Source organism: Sorex araneus, chromosome 3, assembly GCF_027595985.1.
Source record: "Sorex araneus isolate mSorAra2 chromosome 3, mSorAra2.pri, whole genome shotgun sequence".
NCBI lineage: Eukaryota > Metazoa > Chordata > Mammalia > Eulipotyphla > Soricidae > Sorex > Sorex araneus.
The window spans coordinates 185287691-185314747 of record NC_073304.1 but is presented as its reverse complement, the minus strand read 5'-3'; the positions used below and the strand labels follow the sequence as shown (position 1 = coordinate 185314747).

At 46.7% G+C, this 27057-nt stretch overlaps 1 protein-coding gene across 1 annotated transcript in view; it reads left to right on the top strand.

The window, feature by feature from the left end:
• DNAH2 (dynein axonemal heavy chain 2) overlaps positions 1 to 26827 on the top strand; it is a 168838-nt gene extending 142011 nt beyond the window's left edge. Inside the window, exons 65-87 of the mRNA XM_004605194.2 lie at positions 7301 to 7465; positions 7995 to 8120; positions 8453 to 8601; positions 8672 to 8738; positions 9738 to 9888; positions 10136 to 10284; positions 10455 to 10588; positions 10712 to 10856; positions 10938 to 11137; positions 12993 to 13119; positions 14492 to 14678; positions 15082 to 15230; positions 15383 to 15566; positions 15757 to 15947; positions 23432 to 23623; positions 23785 to 23969; positions 24234 to 24462; positions 24541 to 24692; positions 24800 to 24914; positions 25615 to 25791; positions 26016 to 26090; positions 26261 to 26411; positions 26576 to 26827. Of these exons, the coding sequence (XP_004605251.2) occupies positions 7301 to 7465; positions 7995 to 8120; positions 8453 to 8601; positions 8672 to 8738; positions 9738 to 9888; positions 10136 to 10284; positions 10455 to 10588; positions 10712 to 10856; positions 10938 to 11137; positions 12993 to 13119; positions 14492 to 14678; positions 15082 to 15230; positions 15383 to 15566; positions 15757 to 15947; positions 23432 to 23623; positions 23785 to 23969; positions 24234 to 24462; positions 24541 to 24692; positions 24800 to 24914; positions 25615 to 25791; positions 26016 to 26090; positions 26261 to 26411; positions 26576 to 26730 (3555 nt within the window). The 3' untranslated portion in view covers positions 26731 to 26827. The remainder of the gene's footprint in view (positions 1 to 7300; positions 7466 to 7994; positions 8121 to 8452; positions 8602 to 8671; positions 8739 to 9737; positions 9889 to 10135; positions 10285 to 10454; positions 10589 to 10711; positions 10857 to 10937; positions 11138 to 12992; positions 13120 to 14491; positions 14679 to 15081; positions 15231 to 15382; positions 15567 to 15756; positions 15948 to 23431; positions 23624 to 23784; positions 23970 to 24233; positions 24463 to 24540; positions 24693 to 24799; positions 24915 to 25614; positions 25792 to 26015; positions 26091 to 26260; positions 26412 to 26575) is intronic.
• Positions 26828 to 27057: the final 230 nt, after the last annotated feature.

Here is a 27057-nt window from a genome sequence, read left to right as displayed (position 1 = left end):
ACATTTTTAATTATATGAAGATGTTATCTGTACTATTCTGCACCTTCTTATCTTATTTTACTATATATGCTGGACTGTTCCATATTAGCATACAAAGAGTTTCTGCTTTTTTTTAACTGCTGTGTGATATTCCAATGAACCATCATTTCCCTTTTTTGTGGGCAGGTGGACATACCAGATTGTGCTTAGGGCTTACTCCTGTCCTATGCTTACTCCTATGCTCAGGGGTTATTCCTGATGTGGTTGGGGGATCATATGTGGTGCCAGGGATTGAACTAGGATCTGCTGCATGCAAGGCAAGTGCTTTAATCCCTGTATTATCTCTCCCACCCTCATGTAATTGTTGATTTTTTTTGTTTTTTGCTTTTTGGGTCACACCTGACAATGCACAGGGGTTACTCCTGGTTCATGCACTCAGGAATTACTACTGGCGGTGCTCAGGGGACCATATGGGATGCTGGGAATCGAACCCGGATCAGCCGCGTGCAAGGCAAACGCCCTACCCGCTGTGCTATTTCTCCAGCCCCTCATTGTTGATTTTTTATCTTTACTAACCCTCAGGGCTGGAGCGATAGCACAGCAGGTAGGGCATTTGCCTTGCATGCGACCAATCTAGGTTCAATTCCTCTGTCCCTCTTGGAAAGCCTGGCAAGCTACCAAGAGTATCCCACCTGCACGACAGAGCCTAGCAAGCTACCCGTAGTGTATTTGATATGCCAAAAACAGTAACAACAAGTCTCACCATGGAGATGCTACTGGTGCCCGCTCAAGCAAATTGATGAACAACGGGACAACAGTGCTATAGTGCTACTAACCCTCAAACAGATAAACTGGTCTTATCTTTCAAAATGTTTCAACTAGTGGTCAGAAAGACATTACAGGACCTAAGGAACAGGCCTTGCATGAGACTGGCCATAGTTCTATCCTTTGGAACCACACGGTCCCCCAAGTGGTGCCAGGGACAGACCTGTAGACTCTCCTTACCCACACCCAGTACTACCAGGTACAGCCCCTATCTGTTTCCAATTAAGTTTTAATCAGCTATGAAGAATATCCAGATCTAACCTCTTCAAATCAGAATAAGAGCCCAAGGGTTAGTGAAGGTAAGTGTAGTGAAGGCTGGGGCCAGAATCCACATTTCCTGCAGCCAAGCCACACTGCCACTATAGCAGAATGTTTGCCTTAATGCAGCCAGTCCAGGTTCCATCCTCGACGCCCCATATGGCCCCATATTTATGGTGGCAAACACTGACACTACACACAAGGCAAAGGACTCTCTTTCTACTGCAGGCACCCTGACTGTCACCAGTGGAGTGGCCCTGGGGCCTCTTCTGACTGTCCATGCAGGGGGCCAAGCCCTGCATGTCGTGATCTGCTCTCTGCAGACACTCCCCCATTGCTTCATCCCTTTTGCCGTTGTTACCTTCCACGAAACTACACTTTTACTCCTTTTCAAGAGTCAGTAAGTTATTTACTTGGAAATGTTTCTTACTTCCAGATGGATCATTCCGGGTTGAATCATATTCTGGGTCAAATAATTGGGATTATCCCCTTTACATGTGAAAACTGGAATCTCTGAGGTCAGCATCCAACATCACTCATTGGACATGAATTCATTTACTTTTCTTATTTTGTGCTTTTGGACCCACCACGCAATGCTCAGGGGTTATTTGTGGCTCTGTTCTCAGGAGTCACTGACCCCTCTTGGTGATTAAGGGACCATGTGGTTCCAGGGATCTAACCAGATCTGCCGCATGAAAATCAAGTACCTTCTGTCCTGTACTATTCCGGCTCTCCGTGTTTCCCTTTCCCTTCTTTGTTGCTGTTATTTTGGTGATGCCTGGGAGTACACACATCCTGGTTATAGTACTCACAGAAATTTTTATTTTTGGGAGCTGGAAAAATAGTACAGTGGGTATACACTTGCCTTGTATACAGAGGACCCAAATTTGATACCTGGCACCCCATATGGTCCCCTGAGCCCTCCAGGATTGATCTCTGAATGCAGAACGAGGAGTAAGCCCTGAGCACTGCCAAGTGTGGCCCAAAAAACAAAAATGAAAACAATTTTTAAAAGTTTTTAGCTGGGACTGGAGCAATAGGCTGACCCGGGTTCGATTCCCAGCAATCCCATATGGTCCCCTGAGCACTTTCCTGAGTGCAAAGCCAGGAGTAATCCTTGTGCATCGCCGGGTGTGACCCAAAAAGCAAAAAAAAAAAATGAAAGAAAGAAAAAGGAAAAAGAAAAGTTTTTAGTTCTGTTCCCCACAGTGCTTTAGCTGTGGTGCTCATACACATTCTGGGGTAGTGTTGCTGACAGCCACTAGTGTGCTTGCAGGTGGTCAGGGGTCTCTTTCCTTTCTTTTTTTTTAATTTATTTGTTTTGTTTTTAGGCCACACCTAACAGTGCTCAGGGCTTACTTCTGGCTCTGTACTAAGGGATTACTCCAGACCCTATGCAGGAGACCATATGGAATGACGGTATTGAACCCAGGTCAGCCATATGCAAGGAAAGCGTCCTACCTGCTTTACTATCGCATTAGTTCCAGGGGTCTCATTCTATATTTTTAGTGCTTGTGTATCTTTCAGTCGTGGTCCTCTCTGTAGCTGCATTCCTTAGTCACAGTGCTCACACACCACCGGCTGTGATGCAGTGCAATATTGCTTGCAGCACCAGGCATCACAGACAGCAGAGCTGCCAGGTACATATAGGAAAGGCCTCAGGACATGCTCAGCACATGTGGCTGCTCTAGGGATCACATTACATCCCTACACATGTCAGATAGGCACGCTAGGCCTAGAACAAACATTTCCAGAACACACTGTGTTTTGAAATCCGTTAATAAAAGTAAACACAGAGAAAACAAAATTTCCCCTTGTTACATAAAGGCTATAAAGTATAAGAGCCAAATACACTTCTGAACAGGACCATAGCACCAGGCCTGCATGCCCACCCAGCCATCTAAGTAGGAATACTAGTAAAGTCCAATTATAAGCATTTTAGAAATCAATGTCAGTTGTCAGTGCCAGCCAGTGTGTGTGGGTGGGGGGAGGAGGGGAAGAAGGCACCTGTACACAACACTGGAGTCCAGAGGCCTTAAAGGAGGCCCAGAGACCAGTTGTGTTGCATGTTAGTCCAAGTCAATTTTGTTTGTTTTTATTTTGTATTTGGTACACGCCCTACTCAGGATTTAGCCATGGCTCAGTGCTCAGGGGTTGCTCCTGGTCAGGCTCAGTTGACCCTATGTGGTACCAGGGATTAAGCCTAGGATTGCTGCATCAAGGCAAGTGCCTTACCCACCATACTGTCTCTCCAGCCCCAACCATCCAAACCTTGAATAAAGATTTGGAGCTTTGAAAATACTTCTATTTGAGACATAGTTTTGACATTCATCAAAGATTATGAATCATTGGCTTAGAAATTGATCCAGAAGACATTGACATGGGCCAAAATCAATTCTTAATTTTCTGTTTCATAGTTTTTTTTGGGGGGTAGGGGGTGGAAAAGAGGGGGGTGTACTCAGTGGTGCTCAGGGGCTGCTCCTGGCTCTATGCTCAGGGATCGGTCTTGAATGTGCTCAGGAACTATATGCAGTACCAGAAATCAAACCAGAGTTGGTACACGTAAGGCCTTAGCCTCTGTATGCTCTCCCTGGCCCCTTTGTAATGTGAAATATGCACATTCGTCCTGTAAACTACCTCCCCAACCCCAGAATCAATTTTTTATTTTATTTCAAGACAACTACATTCCTATGGTTGAAATTTATTTTCTTTTTCACTTCTCATTCCAAACTATATCTAGTCACATTGTTCAGTATCACATATTGGAGGTTAAACAACAGGAAGTTGGGTGAAGTTTTCTGAGAATGATCCAGTATACTTATGGTAACGCTTCTGTTAAATTAGTTATCTCAGAATTGCATTGTAGCACTGTCATCCCGTTGTTCATTGATTTGCTCAAGTTGGCACCAGTAACGTCTCCATTGTGAGACTTGTTGTTACTGTTTTTGGCATATCAAATACGTCACGGGTAGCTTGCCAGGATCTACTGTGTGGGCAGGGGATACTCTCGGTAGCTTGCCGGGCTCTCCGAGAGGGACGGAGGAATCGAACCCAGGTCGGCTGCTTGCAAGGCAAATGCCCTACCACCATGATAATAAATAATTACATGATCCAGTAAAAAGTACAAATAACTCAGAAGTATAATGAAAAGAAACCCCTGGATGACAGCAGTTCAGGTGTGAAAAGTAATCATCAAATTAGAACAAGTTATCAGAAAATTGCCCTGAATAATGTGGATAAAAACAGTATGACTGACGACTTAAGGACTTAAGGACACTACTCTTACAGAGTAGGAACTATAAAAGGCAGAGTCTAGAGAAAAAAGGTGGGAATAAATCATCCTGTTTGCTAACTAGTGCATTTTTGGAGTGGAAAGAAGTAGTCAGAGATTGTATCTTCTTTGTGAGACAAAGAGGCCATGTGGATCTGCAATGACTGCAGAGATATTCCAGGCACTATGAAGAATGTTTGCTGGTTTTCCATTATTACAGTCAACCTAGGACAAAGCATGAAAAAATCCTGTTGTGACAAAATTATAGACTTGAACAACTGAGGTTAAAAATGGCCAGAAACGAAGAGGAAAACTGAAAAGCAGATTTGCAAGGCTATCACGGGTACAAATGACAAGACCAAATCAAAGAGGCCCACCCAAAAAGCAAAAATTTCCAAAGTGTTACATTTTCAGCAAGAGAAGACCACTATCATAGTCAATAAAAAAACCTGTCTAACAAATATATCTGGAATGGGAATTAAAAAATAAATAATGAACATACAAAACAAAACAAAAAGCACTTGTGCATGTGTTTCTTGTATCAAAAATAAAAGGTGAAGACAGCACAGAAGGCAAAATAAACAAAGAAACATGAAGGCCTAGCTGCCTCTCCAGAGGCAAATCTCCACAGGAAGCCCAATTCTAATCAGAATGTTGTGCCAATGAGCATGAACCCAAGGAGTCAGTCACATAAACTGAAGACAAGTTCTGATATATGGCCTCCTCAGTGTCAGAGCCAGCCAAGGGGGCGGGAGGGGGGGGAGCAGGGTGGGACAGCAGGACAGGGGTCTTGGCTCTTTCCCAGGAGGCCCATCAGTGTTTCCTCTGACCTACCCAGATGGCCACATGCCTGAATGACACCTTTTTTAATTCCTCCCTCCCTTCCTGCCTCCCTCCACCCCACCCTCCTTTCTTTCTTGAAGGGGACATACTTGGTTGTGCTAAGAGGCTATTCCTTTCTTGATGCTCAGGGTTGCTCCTTAAAGAACTATGTGGTGCTGGGGATAGAACCCAGGCTTCCCCCATACAAAGCATGCCCTCAGTCCATTAAGCTCTTTCTCTGACCTGACACCTTCTGTCATTTGAAGTTGACATTTTGCGTCGTCACTTCGCTTTTTTTTTTTTTTTCTCGTCACTTTGCTTTAAAGACTTCCTTGGAGAGCTGTCTGTCCCATTCTAATCATTGGGCCCAGGAAACAGTTTCCTTCCCCTGTGCAGAGCATTGTGCTACATATGATCCACATTTCTCTTTTGTTAAATGATAAAGTGAGACATAATAACACTTAAGTAAATTTAGTTGAGGGAAACTCCATTTGAATTAGGCATCACCAAATTGGATATGATTCTGAATGCAGGGTTGATGGACACTGTAAGACAGACTTATATAAAGACAGTGCAGAAGTAAAGAAGGAAAATGATTTCACCTGTGAATCTTTTTTTTCTTTTTGGGTCACACCTGGTGATGCACAAGGATTACTCCTGGCTTTTCACTCAGGAATCATTCCTGGCAGTGCTCAGGGGACCATATGGGATGCTGGGAATTGAACCCGGGTCAGCCTTGTGCAAGGCAAATGCTCTACCCGCTGTGCTAGCGCTCCAGCCCCATCACCTGTGAATCTTAAAGTCTAGCTAGGTATTTGTGATCGGTTGTCTTTTGTACTAATTGTCTCACCTTGACATATTGACAAGATGACATTTTGGCCTCCTTTCTCTTCAGCCAACACTACTTTAGAATCATCTCAGTCTAATCATCCCTTTATGGAACAAATTTTGTTGACTTTTGAGCCAAGCCTGGCAGTGCTTAGGGCTAACTCCTGGCTCTACACTCAGGGATGACTTCTGGTGGTGCTTGGGGACCATATGGGACTCCAGGGATTGAACCCAGGTAGACTATGTGCAAGGCAAGCGCCCTACCTGCTATACTGCCTCTCTAACCCTATGGAATTAATTTTCCCCCAACTTTATTTTAGTTTTATAAAGTTGTTCCCATAAGTTATTACATTCAATATTCCAACACCAACCCACCACCATTACACCTTCTAGCAGGTAGAGGACCTTGGTGCTGGGACCTGTCTCTTCCTCTCAATTGCTCCTTTGTTCTTTTGTAGCTTTTTCTTCTTCTCTCAAGGTCCCCCCTTATGTATGGCCTCCAGCACAGAGTATCAGTCATTTTTGTGCTCTCTCTGAACCTCTGTCACAGATCTTGTGTTTATTATGCTATAAGAGTTCTGTCTCCCACCCAGTCTTGAATTTCATTACCAAGCTATTTCCAGGCTCCAGGAAAAAGTGGTAGAGGGAAGGTAAAGAAAACTCACTAAGGGATTGGAGAGATAGTTAGTACAGTGGGTAAGGTGCTCGCCTTTGCACATGGCCAAACCAGGTGTGACCCCCAGCCCCCCAGAGGGTCCTCAAACCCCATCAGGTACAGCACAAAAAAGCAAAAAAGGAAGAAAGCTCATCATATTTTATATGATCTTTCTCCTCATGACAACCCTGTCAGGTAAAAGTTATTATTTTAGACTTATTTTTATTTGGGGGCAGGGGTCCTCCCAAATGGTGCTCACGTATTCCAGGGGCCCCACTGATGATTCTCAGCCAGCCAGGCTGATGGTTCAATGCAAGGGCTTGAGGAAGCAATGCTGCTTGATCCCTGAGGTGCTGGGAATAGGAGGGCCACCCCGTAGACCTGGGGGCTTCCAGGCCTGCACTCGGTGATGTTCAGGAGGCCATGTGTTTGGTGCTAGAAATTGAATCTGGGTCAGGTGCATGCTAGACATGCAACCTAACCTTTGTATTGGCAACCAGCCCCAGAATTGGTATTTTTATTTAGCATATGATGGAATGGAGGCTCAAAGAGATCAGTTTACCCAAGGCTATGTAGCCAGAAAATAGCTCATCGGTGATTTGAATCCAAAACAATCTGGCCACAATCCCTGTGTTTACTCCCTGTTCTTTGATCCATCCTAGGTGGCTGAGAAACTAGAGATGCTGAAGAAACAGTACGATGAGAAGCTGGCACAGAAAGAAGAGCTCCGCAAGAAGTCTGAGGAGATGGAGCTGAAGCTGGAGCGAGCCGGGATGTTGGTGTCAGGGCTCGCCGGTGAGAAGGCCCGATGGGAGGAAACGGTTAAGGTGAGATCAGTTGTTCTCTCCTCCCTGCCTACCAGTTCCCCGAGCTTCTCTCGCCTTCAGGTGGAGGAGCTTTCAGGGTAAATGAGGACACATGGGTGTAGGGGGATGGGGGATGGGAGTTCTACCCCTCATATTTGATGGTAATAGTGAAAGAAAGACTGGGAGAGCAGTATCTTATCTGTCTCTGCACACACCATTAAGGATCAGGGTCTGTATTTAGGTAGGTCTTGAAAGCATGTGAAAACCAGTGAGCCTGGCAGAAAGAGACCTGGGGATATCTTGTCTCCTGCAGTGACTCTGGCTTCATGAAAGGTTAGGGCTTATCATCAGAAGATAAACAATGCCGTTAAAGATGAGGGATTAGAACCAGTTTAGAGTTTTTCAAAATGAAGATGTTTGGGGGAAGGGGGAAGACTTGTAAAATCTCTTTGATCTAGAGAATGTCCCAAGGAGAAGTCTTCAAAGCATTCTCTGCTATCTCCCAGAGCTGGGGGCCTGGACAGGCTCACACCTTCCCTCTGTCCTCTAGGGCCTGGAGGAGGACCTGGGATACCTGGTGGGTGACTGTCTCCTGGCGGCTGCCTTCCTGTCCTACATGGGCCCCTTCCTGACCAACTACCGGGATGAGATTGTCAACCACATCTGGATGAGGAAGGTGAGGCCGCCTCAGCCAGGTCAGCTCTGGGGCTCTGAGATGGGAGCTCCAGGGAAAGGGGGTGGAGCAGTAGTACAGAGAGGGGGGCACCAGCCTTGCACACAGCCAATAGGATTTGATCCCTGGCACCCCATATGCTCCCCCAGCCCACCAGGAGTGATCCCTGAGCACAGAGCCAGGAGTAAGCCCTGAGACTAGCTGGGTATAACCCAAATGCCTCTCGCCCCCCCACATCAAGACAAAATAAAATTTCAAGATATGGGGAAGGGTTACTGGGTCTCCTGGGCTCAGAGCTGCAGGTTGAAATTTGGGGCTCTTCCACACCCACCCAGATCTGGGAGCTTCAAGTTCCCTACTCACCTCGCTTCACCTTTGATAACTTCCTGTCCAATCCTACCAAAGTTCGGGACTGGAACATTCAAGGACTGCCCTCTGATGCCTTCTCCACTGAAAATGGCATCATTGTCACCCGTGGAAACAGGTAAGGATGCTCTGGGAGCAAAGGGCAAAGGACGGGCAGGGGCTGTTTGCTGACACACTTCATCCTCCAGGTGGGCGCTGATGATTGATCCTCAGGCCCAGGCTCTGAAGTGGATTAAGAACATGGAAGGACACCAGGTAGGAAGCTAGACACCGTTTTTTTTTTTTCATTCCCTCCTGCCTGACCCCAGAGTCATTTGTTGTAGGTGATTGTGAGAAGCACACGTCCCTGGCACACTTTTTAGCTGTGATGCGCACGCTTTTTTCCTCCCCAACTGTGTTTGCACATGTGCTTACTGGGGTTCACACACACAGGTTGTGGTGCTCACACCCATGTTTACCAAGAGTCACATATCCTGGTCTTGGCACTCACATGTCTTTTTTTATTGTGGTGCTTTTGGCGGGGCACACACCTTTTTGTAGTATTCTCACATACTTGCCTGCAGTGTGCTCCAGTGCTGCTGTGGTGACTAATACCAGCTCCCAGACTGCACCTAGCATATGTGGGTGGGTCATCAGATGTCTAAACTTGTGATCTAACATTGTTTGTAGAGTGCTAAGTCACTGTGCTATTCCTCAGCCACTTTAAAAAAAATTTTATTAGTGAATCACCATTAGTGAATCATCATACTTACTGTTGTACCTGTACATACAGTACAGGTTACATACTTACTGTTACATACTTACAAACATTCATGTTTGCATTTCAGTCATATAATGATCAGTTACCATCCCTCCACCAGTGCCCATTCTCTGCCACCAATGATCTCAGTATCCCTCCCACCCCCACCTCCTCCCCATCCCACCCCCGCCTCTGTGGCAGGGCATTCCCTTTTGTTCTCTCTCTCCTTTTGGGTATTGTGGTTTGCAATAGAGGTATTCAGTGGCCATTGTGTTCGGTCTATAGTCTATTTTCGGCAGCTCCCAACCCAAGCGGGTCCTCCCAGCACCCTTTACTTGGTGTGCCCTTCTCTGTCTGAGCTGCCTTTTCCTCCAGCATGTGAGGCCGCCTCGGCCACTTTTGTTCCTTGAGTAAGAGACTCTCTTTCCAGACCTGGTCCCTGCTGAGGCCCTGCCCAGCCATTTGCCCTCTTGCTTCCCTCAGGGTTTCTTCCATTGTGTCACCTTGCTCTCTAGGGTCTCCGAATCATCGACCTGCAGATGACCGATTACCTTCGAATCCTAGAAAAAGCCATCCAGTTTGGATATCCAGTCTTGCTCCAAAATGTGCAGGAATATCTGGACCCTTCACTCAACCCAGTGCTCAACAAATCGGTGGCTCGAATTGGTCAGGACCCAGACTTACATGGGCTGGGATTGCACAGTAAACCCTCTAGACCAGCTCAGGAGGACATGTAGAAAGCAAAGGGCTGGCTTTGGGGCTCTGTCCTTTTCTTATTCTTCCTCTATTCAGACAGCCCAGGGCTGGGGTCTTTGGAGGAGGCTGAGTCATTGTCACTGGCTATTGGCTGGGGAATGGGGCAGCACCCACCTGGTCACATGGAATCCTAGCCCCGTCCCTCCTGTGGGTACAGGCGGCCGGTTGCTGATACGGATTGCAGATAAGGAGGTGGAATACAACCCCAACTTCCGTTTCTATATCACCACCAAGCTCTCCAACCCTCACTACAGTCCAGAGACCTCAGCCAAGACTACCATTGTCAACTTCGCTGTCAAAGAACAGGTTGTTGGGGATGGTGCCTCCGGAACTGGGGGAGAGTGAAAAGGGCTCCACTGTTTGGCAGGACTGAGAAAAAGGCTGTGATTGTGTCGGGGGTGAAGGGCTTGAAAGTTACTTGAAAAAGGTAAGAGTCACTGTAAGTGACATCTCACCTTGAGTCCTGGTGCCTCCAGGGTCTGGAGGCCCAACTGCTGGGCATTGTGGTCCGGAAGGAGCGGCCTGAGCTGGAGGAACAGAAGGATTCGCTAGTCATCAATATCGCTGCTGGAAAGAGGAGGCTCAAGGAGCTGGAAGATGAGATCCTCCGGTGAGACCCCCACACACTTGTAAGAACGTTTGTGGGGACGGGAGTGGGGGAGTGATAGAGAGACTCTCCCCCTGCCCGGGACTCCTAACCCCTTGATCCTAGTGCCTCTTGGCTTCCTTCTAGGTTGCTCAATGAGGCCACAGGGTCCCTGCTAGATGACGTGCAGCTGGTGAACACACTGCAGACCTCTAAGGTGACAGCCACTGAAGTGACGGAGCAGCTGGAGACCAGTGAAACCACAGAGATCAACATTGACCTGGCCCGTGAGGTGTGCTCCCAGGCGCCCCCTCCCTGAGCCCCTGCCTTCTGCCATTCTTCTCTCTGGCCCTGACTCTTTCTCCCTCTGCAGGCTTACCGGCCCTGTGCCCAGCGAGCATCCATACTATTCTTTGTGCTCAATGACATGGGTCGTATCGACCCCATGTACCAGTTCTCCCTGGATGCCTACATTGCCCTTTTTATCCTGAGCATCGACAAAAGCCATCGCAGCAACAAGTTGGAGGACCGTATTGACTACCTGAATGAATTCCACACCTATGCTGTTTACAGGTCTCAGGATTCCTTCCCATGTGCCCTGGGCAGGAGGCTAAATGGTAGCTCGAATGCTTACTGCAGCGACTTCTGCATTCCAGCCTCCCACACAGCCTGCCATGGCCCCCTATGTTCGCCTTACTCCTTCCCTGAGAACCTCATGCACTGTCACCTCAGGGCTGCCTAATCCCTGTTTCATATCTTTAGCGCCCCCTTGAGTACTACCTTTGTAGATATAATTGTCTACTCCGCTAGCACTTCTTAAATGGTATAAGGTACCTACCTACAGAGTACCAGGAATCTTTTTTTTTTTTTTTTTTTTTTTTGCTTTTTGGGTCACACCTGGCGATGCACAGGGGTTACTCCTGGCTCTGCACTCAGGAATTACCCCTGGCCGTGCTCAGGGAACCATATGGGATGCTGGGATTTGAACCTGGGTCGGCCACGTGCAAGGCAAACGCCCTACCCGCTGTGCTATCTCTCCAGCCCCAGTACTAGGAATCTTGTTAAAATATTGGTTTCTATTCAATAGCTCTGGCCTGAGGCCTGAATTTATTTTTTTTAATTTATTTATTAGTGAGTCACAGTGAGGGTACAGTTACAGATTTATACATTTTCATGCTCATGTTTCCCTCATACAAAGTTCAAGAACCCATCCCTTCACCAGTGCCCATTCTCCACCACAAATAAACCCAGCATCTCTCCCACCCACCCAATCCCATCTCCCCCCACCCTCCCCTGCCACTGTGGCAGGGTATTCCCTTTTGTTCTCTCTCTCTAATTAGGTGTTGTGGTTTGCAATAAAGGTGTTGAGTGGCTGAGGCCTGAATTTCTCCCAGTCTGTTGCTCCCAGTCTGTGGATCACTGGAGTAGCAAGAGTAGCGAGATGCCTGACATCTCTACTTGGACACCCTATAGACCCCTCAAACTCACCTTGAAATTCAAGTTCACCTCAAGGTCCCTCCTTCACAGCCCTCACCCTTTGAAGGGACACCAGCACCCACTTTCCAGCACCCAAGTAAAAGAATGGGGAGTTATCCCTGACTTTTCCTAACCCCCCCTCTCAGACCAGTCACCAGGCTTTGTGCCTGAATCCTTGTTTCCTGTCAGTTCCCCCATGACTGACTCTGCTTTAGTTCATCATACCTTTATGATCTTTCTTTCTGAAATGCTCTTGTTCTCCTAAGATGTTATCCTGCTTCTAACCTGTCTCTATCCTTCTTCGGTCTGTTCTTCTGGTACAGCCCGGGGGTGGGGGCTTGCAAATGCACCATCTAACCAACCCCGTCCTCAGTGGCCTGGCCTCTCTGCCCTCCCAACTGCCTCACTTTCCCCTGCCGTCACTGGCTGTCCAAGAAAGGCTCATATCCTTTTCTCGCCCACTACCCATGCTTATATTCTGAGAACTTCTGGTCACCCCTCTCTTCCTCTTCTACACCACTAATGGACCCCATGACACCCCAGGATAACTCCCTCAGAAATTTCCCAGGTCTGCAGACAGGGTGGCTGGCTGTGCCCTTGTGTCCTGAGCACATAGCATGGTAATTCCAGCTTCTTCATCCGGCCTCCGTACTCTGCCTGATTTCCTTGAGGCCAGAGCCTGGGACTTATTCTTCTTTATATTGGCAGGACCTAGCAGAGTCATGCAGGAGGGGGAACAGATTAGGGGTACAAATCCTTTGTTTTATTTTGTTTTGTTTTTTTCATGGAAATGAACAGCTGATTTCACCAAACTCACATCCTCTCCCAGGTCTCTGTTTAGATCAGGTGCTAATTAAAGTTCCCCTTCTGTGTATGACACTAGATTTGCATGATCTGCCCAGTGAGCTTGATGTTATTCCCTGCTCTCTCCACTCTTCTCCCCTTCTCCCAGGTACACCTGCCGCACCCTTTTTGAACGCCACAAGCTACTGTTCAGTTTCCAGATGTGTGCTAAAATCTTGGAAACTTCGGGCAAACTCAACATGGATGAGTATAACTTCTTTCTGCGTGGAGGTGTGGTGAGTTGGACAGAGGACACACCTAATAGTGGACAAGCCAAGACTGGGAGTGCAGGAAAGCAGGTCCTGAACTCTAGCCCAGTAGCATGACTGAGGAAAACTGCCAGGAGCAGAGTCCCTGGAGTTATGGGCAGAGACTTTCCATATGCCCCTTTGCCCATGTTAGAGGTGGGGTTTGGGGGATCCTCTCACCCACACTGGCAGGATTTGCCACTTTAACTGCCTCTCCTGCTGCTGCTTCCTGAACCTGAATGCCATGGCTACCGTTACCCTCCCCTCTATTGTATGTGGCCTGTGCACTTAAATATGTAGCTAAAGAAAAGCATCAACGGGTGTGGCCCCAAAACTACTACTATTAATTATAACAATAATAGTAAAACACATGATTAGTAAACAATTAAAAATTGTCAAATGGGGGCTGAGGAGGAGCTGGAGTCATAATACAGTGGGCAGGGCGCTTGTGTTGCATGTGGCCAGCCAACGTTCAATCCCTGGCACCCTTGCTATGGTCCCCAGAGCACTACCAGGTGTGTCTCAAAAAAAAAAATAAGTGCGTGTGGGGAAGATAGGGATATAACTTGGCATGCAGGAGATATAGATTCAACCCATGGCACCACACAGCCTCCCAGAACTACTAGGTAACAACTCTCCTGCCAAAAAAAAAAAAAAAAAAAAGGCAGGTGAATTAAAACTTGATGCTTCTCTTAGGATAAAACCAATGGAGATCATTCAAGTAGAAGTAAGAGTCATTAACAACAGATAACCACCAGAGGGCACCAGCTTCCTAAATTTAAGCTAAAATTGCTGCAGTGATGAGGCTCCTTCCTAGGTCTCCAGGTTTATTTTTCTTGTAAAGGTGGTTTCTAATCCACGTCCCATTGTTTCATTCATTTCTTCATTCCATTATATGTGAGTGTGCTCTTGGCTTTCCCAGCATAACAAAATACAATTTTAAATTCTTATTTTGGAATTTGGCTAAAGCGATAGCACAGCGGGTAGGGCATTTGCCTTGCATGCGGCTGACCCGGGTTCAATTCCTCCACTCCTCTCAGAAAGCCCGCCAAGCTACTGAGAGTATCCCTGCCCGCAAGGCAGAGCCTGGCAAGCTCCCCGTGGCGTATTCGCTATGCCAAAAACAGTAACAACAAGTCTCACAATGGAGACGTTACTGGTGTCTGCTCGAGCAAATCAATGAACAATGGGATGACAGTGCTACAGTGCAACAGTGCTATTTTGGAATTTAAGAATTCAACCCAAAATAAGAAAAAAAAAAGAAAAAAACAGACAAAAAAAAAAGAATTCAACCCAAGACTTCATACTCATGAATTATGTGCTTTTGAAATGTTCCCAATCTTTTCTCTCCTTCCCCCAGGTTCTGGATCGTGAGGGTCAGATGGATAACCCATGTACTACTTGGCTAGCAGATGCCTACTGGGATAACATCACTGAGTTAGACAAGCTGACCAACTTCCATGGCCTCATGAACTCCTTTGAACAATACCCTCGGGACTGGCATCTGTGGTACACCAATTCCACCCCAGAGAAAGCTATGTTGCCAGGTGCCTCTGCTGCCTTCTCCTTCCCTCCACTTGCTCTTTCATTCCGCACCTTACATCCCACATTCCCAGCAAGCACCCCTTTATTTTGATTCCCTGTTCTGGACTCTTGGGTTGGAGCGATAGCACAGTGGGGAGGGCGTTTGCCTTGCATGCGGCTGACCCGGGTTCGAGTCCTCGTTCCCTCTCAGAGAGCCCGGCAAGCTACCGAGAATATCCTGCCTGCACGGCAGAGGATGTCAAGCTACCCGTGGTGTGTTCGATATACCAAAAACAGTAACAATGGGTCTCATAAGGAATACATTACTGGTGCCCGCTCGAGCAAATTGAAGAACAATGGGACAACAGTGATACAGTGCTACAGTCCTGGACTCACTCTCCCCACAATCACTCCACTTGTCTCCAGGTGAGTGGGAGAATGCCTGCAATGAAATGCAGCGGATGCTGATCGTTCGCTCCCTGCGCCAGGACCGGGTGTCCTTCTGTGTTACCTCCTTCATCGTCACCAACCTTGGCTCCCGCTTCATTGAGCCTCCTGTGCTAAACATGAAGTTGGTAAGTGGCTTGGCTTCCTCGTCCACGTTGCCCTGACTCCTTCCTCACTCCCTCTTTCTATTCCAGTGTGCCATATGTTTCCCCAAACTTCCTTTCCCACTGTCTTACATGGCCTTCTGCCTCAGGCCATCCCTTCCCTGTGCTTCTGGCAGGTGATGGAAGATTCAACGCCACGGACCCCATTGGTTTTCATCCTGTCCCCTGGTGTGGATCCCACTGGTGCCCTGCTCCAGTTGGCAGAACACACAGGCATGGCCCAGAGCTTTCATGCCTTGTCGCTGGGCCAGGGCCAGGCCCCCATTGCTGCTCGGCTCCTCCGAGACGGTGTGCAAAATGGTGAGTGTCCACTCTGTCCTTCTGTCCCCATCATGACTCTCCAGAACCTCCAGTCTGCCACTCTGCTGAAACTGCAACCCCACATGCCCAGAGAGCCTCAGAAATGGCACCCCCCACGCACCCCACCCCTCCGCACAAATCAGATAGGACTTAGAGAATGGTGCCCACTGAATCTCGTATCTCCTTGCAGGACACTGGGTATTCCTGGCTAACTGCCATCTGTCACTGTCTTGGATGCCTCATCTGGACAAACTGGTGGAGCAGCTTCAGGTGGAGGATCCTCACCCTTCCTTCCGCCTCTGGCTCAGCTCCAGCCCCCACCCAGACTTCCCTATCTCCATCCTGCAGGCCAGCATCAAGATAACCACAGAGCCACCAAAGGTACAGGCAATGCCAGCGCCAGCAGGACCTTCTGTTTGCCCTTCTCCTTGCTACCATCAGAGAGGGCTTAGACTTAATACCAGGGCTCTTTGATTCTACTCGCCTTTCAAAAACATTCCACACATATTTATCTCTTATGTGTGCCAAACTCTTAGAATATAATATCTAACATTTCAAGCTGGAGAGAGAGTTTAGTGGGTTAAGTGCTGGCATGTGGGAGGCCTGGATTTGATCCCTGGCACTGCCTGGGTCTCCCAGGTACCATTAGGTGTTACTATTCAAGCACTGCCAGGCATAGCCTCCAAACAAACAAAATCTAACATTCTCAAGTATTACATGTGCCAGGCACTGTTCTAAGTGCTTTACATTTATTTAATACACACAATCGCACATACATATATCCTATCAGCTAAGTACTATTACCCGCATTTTACACATCAGAAAATGGAACAATTAGAGATTATATAGCCAGTTCATGGAGTCTCCTCGTCTCTCAACACTTTTTACATTTTCTCTCTGTCACTTCCTGGACTCTGAGCCTCCTTTTTTTTTTTTTTTTACCTCCAACTCTTATTTTTTATCTCTACCATTAAAATGCGGTCAGTGGAACCAGAGAGCTAGCACAAAGGGCTGAGTGCATGCTTTGTACATGTAGAAGTTTGGGTTGGATCCCTGGCATCATCTGGTCCCCAGAGCACTGTTGGGAGCAACCCAACATAGATAGAGCATATAGCTATGGGTAGCTCCAACTCCCAAAATAAAATTAAAAAAAAATACAATAGTACTCATCCTTTACTGTCTGATCATGTCACTAATCCTTATTCCCTTACACCTACTTTTTTTCTCCTTACCACAATACTCCTGTAAGTGGTATGTGATAGGTGGGTACTAAAGGTTCCCCACAAGTAACTACGGTATGAATGATGGCTGTGTTCTCAATGTCAGTGGCCACCTTAGGACATTTCCTAAGGACAATTTTTCCTTTGTCTCTCTTTTTTTTGGCCTTTTCTTCACACCTGGTGATGCACAGGGGTTACTCCTGGCTCTGCACTCAGGAATTACTCCTGGCAGTGCTTGGGGTTCCATATGGGATGCTGGGATTCAAACCCCAGTTGGCCACGTGCAAGGCAAACGCTCTACCTACTGTGCTATTGCTCCAGCCCCTCATTCTACGTTTCTTTCTTGCATAGCTTGACAGGAAAATTATTCTTTTCTTGGTTTCAACTCCAATCCCAGTCTCTTGCTCCAGTATCACTCTTAGTTGAAAGCCTAAATTGTTATCTGATTACTAAATTCTACCTTAGATTATCTCCTCATCCTGTTTTTGCTAATGGCACTTTTTCCCCTAATGTTTAAAGTTGGTTTTTAGGGGCTGGAGTGATAGCACAGCGGGTAGGGCGTTTGCCTTGCACGCGGCCGACCCGGGTTCGATTCCCAGCATCCCATATGGTCCCCTGAGCACAGCCAGGGGTGATTTCTGAGTACAGAGCCAGGAATAACCCCTGTGCATCGCCAGGTGTGACCCAAAAAAGAAAAAAAAAATAAAGTTGGTTTTTATTCACCTTTAATTTTTTGGCCCAATTAAAATATTTAGGGGATCAGGAGGTAGTACAAGATTAAGGCACTTTCCTTGCACGCAGCTGACCTGATTTGATCCCTTGGTACTGTGAGGTCCAAACCCCTACCAGGAATGACCTGCTAGTGCAGAGCCAGGAGTCTCCCCTGAGCATGTGAATTTGTGTATGAGAGTGTGTGAATGTGTTTTTGTGTATGAGTGTGCGTGTGAAAAGAGGAGGAGGGAGCGCTCTGTGTGGGAGGGAGAGAGGAAGAGTGAGATAGAGGGTGATCAAAGCAAAGGCAAGTGGAAGAAAGTCAACCCATGAATCTCGGTGACACAAACAGGAGTGCACTTGGCACTCTTGTTATTTTTGTAGCTTTTCTAAGTTTGAAATGATTTCTGAAATGAAATATTAGCAAAGATTGGTCACTCTGATAGCCTCCAAAGAAATCCAAGTAGAATCTTGACTGTTCTACTTTCATTGATGGACTGGCCTCAGCAAGCAGCAATTCACAGAGAGTTCCTCTGGGCTGAGCCAAATAGGGTCCTCTCTCCTCTGGACCCTTTACCACTGTAATCATGCATGCTCTCTCTCTCTCCCTTCCCCACTTGTATTATGCAGACCCAAATAGTGCCTATCTCAAACCCACCCACCTTCCTGTCATAAGTGCTTAACCAATAGAGAACCCAGTAGTCACCAAGGCATATTCCACTCTAAGGTAAAGCAAACAAAAGGTTTATAAATGAAGTTTTTAATTAATTACTATTTGGGGGCCACACCCAGCTGGATTAGGATCTTACTTCTGGTTCTAGAGTCAAGGATCACTCCTGGTGGGATTCAGGGGACCATATGGGGTTCTGGGGATCAAACTCAGGATGGTTATAATCAAGGCAAGTGCGTTACCCACTGTACTATCTCTCAAGCCCCTAACAATAAAAATCTTTATATTATGGGGCCTGGAGCGATAGCACAGTGGGTAGGGTGTTTGCCTTGTACGAGGCCAACCCAGGTTCGATTCCCAGCATTCCATATGGTCCCCCAGCACAGCCAGGAGTGATTCCTGATTGCAGAGCCAAGAGTAACCCCTGAACATCACTGAGTGTGACCCGAAAAGAAAAAAAAAGAAAGAAAACCTTTATATTATGCTTGCTGGGAAGATGGTTCAAATGACTTGGGTTCACACTTTGCCTGTGGGAACCCCATCATTCTTCGGCAGTGGCCTGCTGAGCACCACCAGGAGTGGTCCCCAAGTACCTTCATATAGTCCCCAAATTTTTTGTTTGTTTGAGGGCTACACCTGGCTGTGCTCAAGGCTCACTCCTGGCTCTGAGCTCAGAAATTACTCCTGGTGGACTGGGAGGACCCTATATGGTTATGGGGATCAAACCCAGGTCAGCCACGTGCAAAGGCAAGAGCCTTACCTGCTGTACTATAACTCTGGTCCTACATTCCCAATCTTAATCCTATGTCAGATATATTGTTTTATGAGTTGTCTTTTCACTGTGTATTTTGTGTGTTCATGAATAGAAATTCTTCATTTTGGGGGCTGGAGAGATATTACAGTGGGTAAGGCATTTGCATTGCATGTGACTGACTTGGGTTTGATTCTCAGCACCACATGGTCCCCCAGGCCCTTACAGGAGTGATCCCTGAGCACAAAGCCAGGAATAAGCCCTGAGCATCTCTGTGTGTGGTCCAAAAAACAAAGATAAATAAATAAATTCTTTATTTTTATGTGGCCAAATTTAGCTATTTCTTTTCCATAGGTTTTCTTCCTAAGTCATTTGAAAAAAAACAATAATAGAGGGATGGAGCAATAGTACAGTGAATAGAACATTTGCCTTGCACACGGCCGACCCGGGTTCGATCCCTGGCATTCCATATGGTCCCCCGAACATTGCCAGGAGTAACCCCTGAGCATCACTAGGTGTGAGTCAAAAACCAAATAATAATAATAATAATAATAATAACAATTTGGCATTTATATTTAGTCTTAATTCACTTTCATTTAACTTTCATACATGCTGTTATAATGCTCCAATTTTCTATTCTTTTTTAAAAAAATTTTTTGGCTTTGGGCTATACTAGATGGTGCCCAGGGGTTTCTCCTGACTCTGTGCTCAGGAATAATTCCTGGTGGGGCTCAGGAGACCATGTGGGATGCTGGGGATCGAACCCAGGTTGGTCGTGTGCAAGGCAAGAGTTCTACCCACTGTACTATCACTCCAGCCCCTGATTTTTTTTTTGTTTTGTATTTGACTCATACTCAGTGGTGCTTAGAAACTATTCCTAAGTTTGGTGCTCAGAAGTGCCCGGGGATCATATGCATTCTCTCTGCATGTGTGAGGTCCCAAGCTTCATCCTCTGAATCTAAAAATTTTTTTTATACTTTCACTTAAACAGTTGATTTTTGTGAGTGTGCAATGAGGTAGATATCTAATTTTAATTTTATATTTTCCACCTGGCTGGAGCGATAGCACAGTGGTTGGGCGTTCGCCTTTCACGAGGCAGACCCGAGTTCGATTCCTCCGCCCCTCTTGGAGAGCCCGGCAAGCTACCGAGAGTATGGAGCCCGCGAGGCAGAGCCTGGCAAGCTACCTGTGCATACTAGATATGCCAAAAACAGTAACAATAAGTCTCTCAATGAGAGACATTACTGGTACCCGCTCGAACAAATCGATGAGCAACGGGATGACAGTACAGTGACAGTGATATTTTCCACATAGGTTCTCCCAGTGTCATTACTGAATAATTACCCTTCTGATTGGCAATAACCGTTCAGAGTTAAATCCTGGTCTGAGCCATTTATTCTATTTGTCAAGTGTTTTATCCTGGGATCAACACTACACTGTCTAGATTGCCACATAACTCGAGTAATTTTTATGTTGTATTTTGGTTGGTTTTTTTTTTTTTTGGCTTTTTGGGTCACACCTGGTGATGCTCAGGGCTGACTCCTGGCTCTGAACTCAGGAATCACTCCTGGCTTAGGGGACCATATGGGGGGGCTGGAGCGATAGCACAGCGGGTAGGGCGTTTGCCTTGCATGCGGCCGATCCGAGTTCGAATCCCAGCATCCCATATGGTCCCCTGAGCACGGTCAGGTGTAATTCCTGAGTGCAGAGCCAGGAGTAACCCCTGTGCATCGCCAGGTGTGACCCAAAAAGCAAAAAAAAAAATCTGAGTGCAGGGGACCATATGGGATGCCGGGAATCGGACCCGGATTGGCCATGTACAAGGCAAACACCCTACCCGTTGTACTATCGCTCCAGCCCCTATTTTGGTTTTGTTTTATTTCAGGCGCACACTGGTAGTGGTCAAGGGCTACTCCTGACTCTGTTTTCAGGGATCTTTCCTGGCAGTGCTCAAGAAGTATTGCACTCAGGCCTATTGCTAGTAAAAATTTGCTCCAATTGGTTGAGCTCGCTCCAGTCCTCATAATAACTTTCAATGACTGGTAAGATGAGCCCTCTTATCTTTTCTTCTTTAAGCTTTATTATTTTTTTTCTTTTTGGGTCATACCCAGTGATACTCAGGAGTTACTTCTGGCTCTGTACTCAGGAATTACTTCTGGCAGTGCTTGGGGGCCATATGGGAAGTCGAGGATTGAACCTGGGTTGGCCGTGTGCAAACCTCCTACCCACTGTACTACTGCTGCAAGGCTCTGTTTTTTGGTTTTTGTTTTTGCTTTTTGGGTCACATCCGGTGATGCACAGGGGTTACTCCTGTCTCATGCACTCAGGAATCACTCCTGGTGGTGCTCAGGGGACCATATGGGATGCTGAGAATCAAACCTAGGTCGGCCTTGTGCAAGGCAAACGCCCTACCCACTGTGCTATCACTCCAGTCAAGGCTCTGTTATTTTTGGAGTGGTGTTACACACAAGCGAGACCACACTCTGCTGCCGCTGCTGCGCCATATCACTGACCCCTATTTACCTAACATCCCAACATAAATTTTGGCATTAGCCTGTCAGTTTTCACACCAACATTTCCATTAGTCAATTTGAGGGAAAATAATACCTTCAAGTTGTTGGACAATAACTCCCCCAGTTTACTAGTGTGCCATGTCTTTATTTGTATTTCAATTAAATTTAGTTTTCTCTATAAAGATTTGATATATTTGCCTTATATTTTAAATAAATTAATTTATTTTATTTTAAATATTAATATAATTAAGATTTTATTTTATTTTTTGCTTTTTGAGTCACACCTGGCAATGCACAGGGGTCATTCCTGGCTCATGCACTCAGGAATTACCCCTGGCTGTGCTCAGGGGACCATATGGGATGCTGGGATTCGAACCCGGGTTGGCCGCGTGCAAGGCAAACGCCCTACCCGCTGTGCTATCACTCCAGCCCCTATAATTAAGATTTTAACGTATATTTTAGTGATATTACAAATGGCATTTACAATCAAATTTTCTTTTTGTTATAATATTCTTATTTCAGTTTTCTCACAAATCCATAAAAGATGAATGTTCTTAAAACAGTTACATGGGACTGAAGCAATAGTATAATGGATAGGGCACTTGCCTTGCATGTGGCCAATCCAGGTTTGATCCCTGGCATCCCATATGGTCCCCTAAGCACCACCAGGAGTAATTTCTGAATGTAGAGCCAGGAGTAACTTCTGAGCCTCTCCAAAGGTGGCCCCACTCTCCCAAAAAGTTTCAATCTATCACTGTCCTACTCAAGACAAAAATTATTCCATATTATTCCATAAAGGGTTGGAATTATCTTTCTACTTTTCGTATATCCATATCTATATCCATGGCCCTTGTTACCCCAGCTGAGTACTTATACCTGACTTCAGCTGGACTCATCTTCTCTTATTCTCTTTGTGCCTTTGTTCCTTATATTCTTCCCATCTACAGGAAACCAATGATTTTTTCTCAGTCTAGGTATTTCCTTTCAATTTGTAAGATAGTCCAAACTCCAACTTGATCATGAGTCCAATAAATCCAACCATATAAAGTAATGTTCCTCCTTGGGCTGGAGTAACAGCACAGTGTGTAAGGCGCTTACATGCATATTCAACCCCCTGTATCCCATAGGGTCTCCCGAGCATTGCCAGAAATGAATTCCTGGGTGCAGAGCCAGGAGTAATGTCCGAGCATCTTCAAGTGTGACCTACAAACAAACAAAACAAAAACAAAATAAAAGAATGTTCCTCCTTGATGCAGGCTGGGTGGGGGGTAATGGAAGGGAAACTGGGGACACTGGTGCTGGGAGATGTACCCTGGTGGAGGGATGGGTGTTGGAACACTGTGTGACTGAGACCTAATCATGAACATCTTTGCAAGGGTCTATCTTACAGTGATTCGTTAAGAAAAAAAGAATGTTCCTCTTTGATATACTATTGCCCTTGAAATCTACATTAAATCTTTGCACATAATAGTGTATGTTTTTGTTTATTAATAGGTGTGTGCATGTTTGTCTTTGTTGATATGTTCTGGTACTTTTCTGAGGGAGAGGGAAGCAGTCATCAGGACTTATTCCTAGCCCTGCACTCAAGAATTACTCTGGGCAGTGTTTGAGGGACCATATGGGATGCTGAGGATCAAACATAGGTCTGCAGTGTGCAAGGCAAACACCCTACCTGCTGTACTATTTTCTGCTACTTATTTTTTGCTACCTCTAAATCATACTGGCTTACTTACCCTTGACAAAACTATGATTAAGAAGACTAAAAGTGGGGGCTGCCTCTCACAGCCCACACAGTGCTTGTGAGTAAATTCAGACACTCTCCCCTCTGAATTGTTCTGTAACTGAGCATGCAGATCAAGGCCTACATTTCAGCCTCTAGTCAATCCTTTATCCTGGATTGTTATATAGTGAGGAAGTTCCCCTCAGCTACTCATACTAGTGCTGGTGGCAAGGCTAAGCATGATGTGTAGCACCTCACCTCTGTAATCCATTGTTCCCAGGGTCTAAAAGCCAACATGACACGTCTTTACCAGCTGCTGACAGAACCCCAGTTTTCCCGCTGCTCCAAACCTGCTAAGTATAAGAAGTTGCTGTTTGCCCTCTGCTTCTTCCATTCTGTGTTACTGGAACGCAAAAAGTTCCTACAGCTCGGCTGGAACATTATCTATGGCTTCAATGACTCTGACTTTGAGGTTTGTGGTAATTAGGGATCCATCATCCCAGCCCTCTCTCCTTACACTTCCTGTCCTTTGGTTCCTCTGTGGGAAGATCTGCTGCCCCAGTGTTAAAGCCCCATCAGAGTCCCTGCCATGAATGTGCATGGGACTGGGGCTTGGCCTGGCATCTTGCACAGGTGTCGGAGAATTTGTTGAGCCTTTATTTGGATGAGTATGAGGAGACACCCTGGGATGCACTCAAGTACCTCATCGCTGGAGTCAACTATGGTGGGCATGTCACAGATGACTGGGACCGGCGCCTACTCACCACCTACATCAATGACTATTTCAATGATCAGTCTCTAACAGTCCCTTCCTACAGGTGAGAGGGAGGCACACTGAACCGAGGGTAAGGGGGCAGGAGCAGAGAAGGCAAAAAGACCAAAGTGGAGGGACTGGGTTAGGTGAAGTGTTTAAGGAGAGGATCGGAAACCGGAACTAGGCAGAGTTTGCGGAGTTGAGATGGAAAGCAAGAGCAGGGGAATTGGATAAAACTACAGGTCTTGCATTGAAACAAAGGATAGGGATCTCCACTGATGCCCCAATGTCCTCACAATGTCATGAGAAATTTGCTGCGGTTCCGCAGGTTATCAGCACTGGAGATTTATTTCATCCCTAAAGATGGGGGCTTGGCTTCTTACAAGGAGTACATTAGCATGTTGCCTGCCATGGACCCCCCTGAAGCCTTTGGCCAGCACCCCAATGCTGATGTGGCCTCCCAGATCACTGAGGCACGGACTCTCTTTGAGACTCTGCTTTCCCTGCAACCCCAGATTACACCCACCAGGGCTGGAGGCCAGACCCGGGAAGAGATGGTAAGAACAGATGCCTCCATGGACAAAGGAAAAGCAACGAGGAAGGGAGGGCCAAACTCACAGCTCCTGCCTCCTCAGGTCCTGGAGTTGGCTGCTGATGTGAAGCAAAAAATCCCTGAAATGATTGACTATGAGGGTACTCGAAAACTGCTGGCTTCAGATCCATCCCCCCTCAATGTGGTCCTTCTGCAGGAGATCTTGAGATACAACAAACTTATGAAGACCATCCTGTAAGATGGGGAGAGGCTCTACAAAATGTAGGGATGGGGCAAGAGAGGAAAGGCATGGGCTCTTTCAGGTGTGTCCTGTCTCTAACTCTTCACCTTCTCCCGCTCAGGTTCTCCCTGACAGAGCTAGAAAAAGGCATCCAGGGTCTCATCGTCATGTCTACAAGCCTAGAAGAAATTTTCAACTGCATCTTTGATGCCCATGTCCCTCCACTCTGGGGAAAGGCAAGATTCCACCACTGTTGATTCTATTCTAATACTGTCACCCTCATGTCCTCAGTCCCCTTTTCTGGGGAAGCATATAGCAAACTGCATTCAACCTGGACTTTGGTGTTTTAAGTTGAATCTAGCACCTCACAATCATTGATTAACCATCTTTTATTTGTTTGGGGACCATACCCGGTGATGCTCAGCTTGTTTCTGGCTGTGTACTAGGGAGTCACTCCTGGTAGGCTTAGGGGAACCATATGGGGTGCCAGGGATTGAGCTGAGGTCCGTCATGTATGAGGCAATTGCCCTACCCGCTGTACTATCACTCCGGCTTCCTCATTAACCATCTTTGCACAGCTAATTTTGAAAGTTACTCAGGGCAAGTCACCAACCTTTCCAAGGATGTTTCAAGGATTTTTTAGTACTATAGAATAATACTTAGTAGGTATTACATTAATGGTACCTGGTCAATATTACTGTGCTACTTTTGATAAGTTGTCATTTTATGGTTCTTTCTTGGGAAAGAAGAGGTTAGTAGAGGACTTCACCCAATTCTGATTGAGAAACATTGGCTGTATTAGCTATCCCCAAGTTATCTTTTGCATGATCTGCTCTGGGTGCTCAAAATAAGGATTTGAATGTAAGGAGAAATGTAAGTCTGGATACATTTATGGGTAAGTATGTATGGATAAGTACATACTGCCTTCTCCCCCAGGCATATCCGTCACAAAAACCACTGGCTGCATGGACCCGGGATTTGGCCATGCGTGTGGAACAGTTTGAGCTGTGGGCTAGCCGAGCACGGCCTCCTGTGCTCTTCTGGCTTTCTGGCTTCACCTTTCCCACTGGCTTCCTCACTGCTGTGCTACAGTCTTCAGCTCGCCAAAACAATGTGAGCAGTGTCGAAGTATGATGGGGGATGGATGCTAGGGACCCGGTATTTGCTCTTCTCTTGGAGTGTCTCCTTGAAGCCCTAGTGTCCTCACAGTGTGTTGAGAAATTTGCTGTGGATGCTCAGGTTATCAACATTGGAGATTTATATCTCCCCTAAAGATGGAGGGTTGGGGGGCTGACCTCTTATGAGTAGTATTCTTATTCTCCGTCTTCAATTCTCAGGTTTCAGTGGACAGCCTCTCTTGGGAGTTTATTGTTTCCACTGTCGATGACAGCAACCTAGTGTATCCACCAAAGGTGGGAGCCAGATATGTTTGGGGCTCTCGGAACAAAGGCGGGTCTGGTGGAGGAGGGTGCTGGGAGCAAAGGTGGGTTGTAATTTGTAGGGAAAGGAGAATTTACAAGTTACATATGCTGGCAATCAAAGGCTTAGACTTTTCCCAAACCTGACTCATATTTCTCTCCAGGATGGTGTCTGGGTACGGGGTCTATACCTTGAGGGTGCTGGTTGGGATCGAAAGAACTCTTGTTTGATGGAGGCCGAGCCCATGCAACTTGTCTGCCTCATGCCCACCATCCACTTCCGGCCTACTGAGAGTCGCAAGAAAAGTGCTAAGGGTGAGAGTTGTATCAGACCTTCTCACCCATTGGGAAGGGATTCTGACCCATCCTCTGCTCCATTCACCACCCCCAACCCCCAATGCCTACCCCACACACTCATACCTGCTTTGCGTTCCCTAAGTCTCCGGAGGTCTGACTCAACTCTCTTTCCATTCCCTCAGGCATGTACTCCTGTCCCTGCTACTACTATCCCAACAGAGCTGGCAGCACAGACCGAGCTTCTTTTATCATTGGCATTGACCTCCGTTCTGGGAACATGGCATCCGATCACTGGATCAAGCGGGGCACGGCCCTGCTCATGAGCCTGGACAGCTGAGAAAGCTCCTCTTCAGCCTATCTTAAGAAAGGGTCGAGGACTCTCGGAATCCACTTTGGATGTTGGCTAGGCTTCGCTCAGGCTTTCACCTCGATTGAATTTGTTCAGTGCTGGAGCCCGAAAGTTCGATATTTGTGCTAGCCATAAAGGAGGAAGAATTGTGTTGGGTGTCAATGCAGTAAATCATACCCGCGACCATACCCTACGTTTTTCAATGGGATGCTCAGAGGAAGTCCGGACTTCACAGGAACTTCTGGGAACCTGCTGGGGGTGGGGCGGGGGGGCGGAGAGAGTCTGAGCAAAGGGAGGCGTGGCCCTGCGTGAATG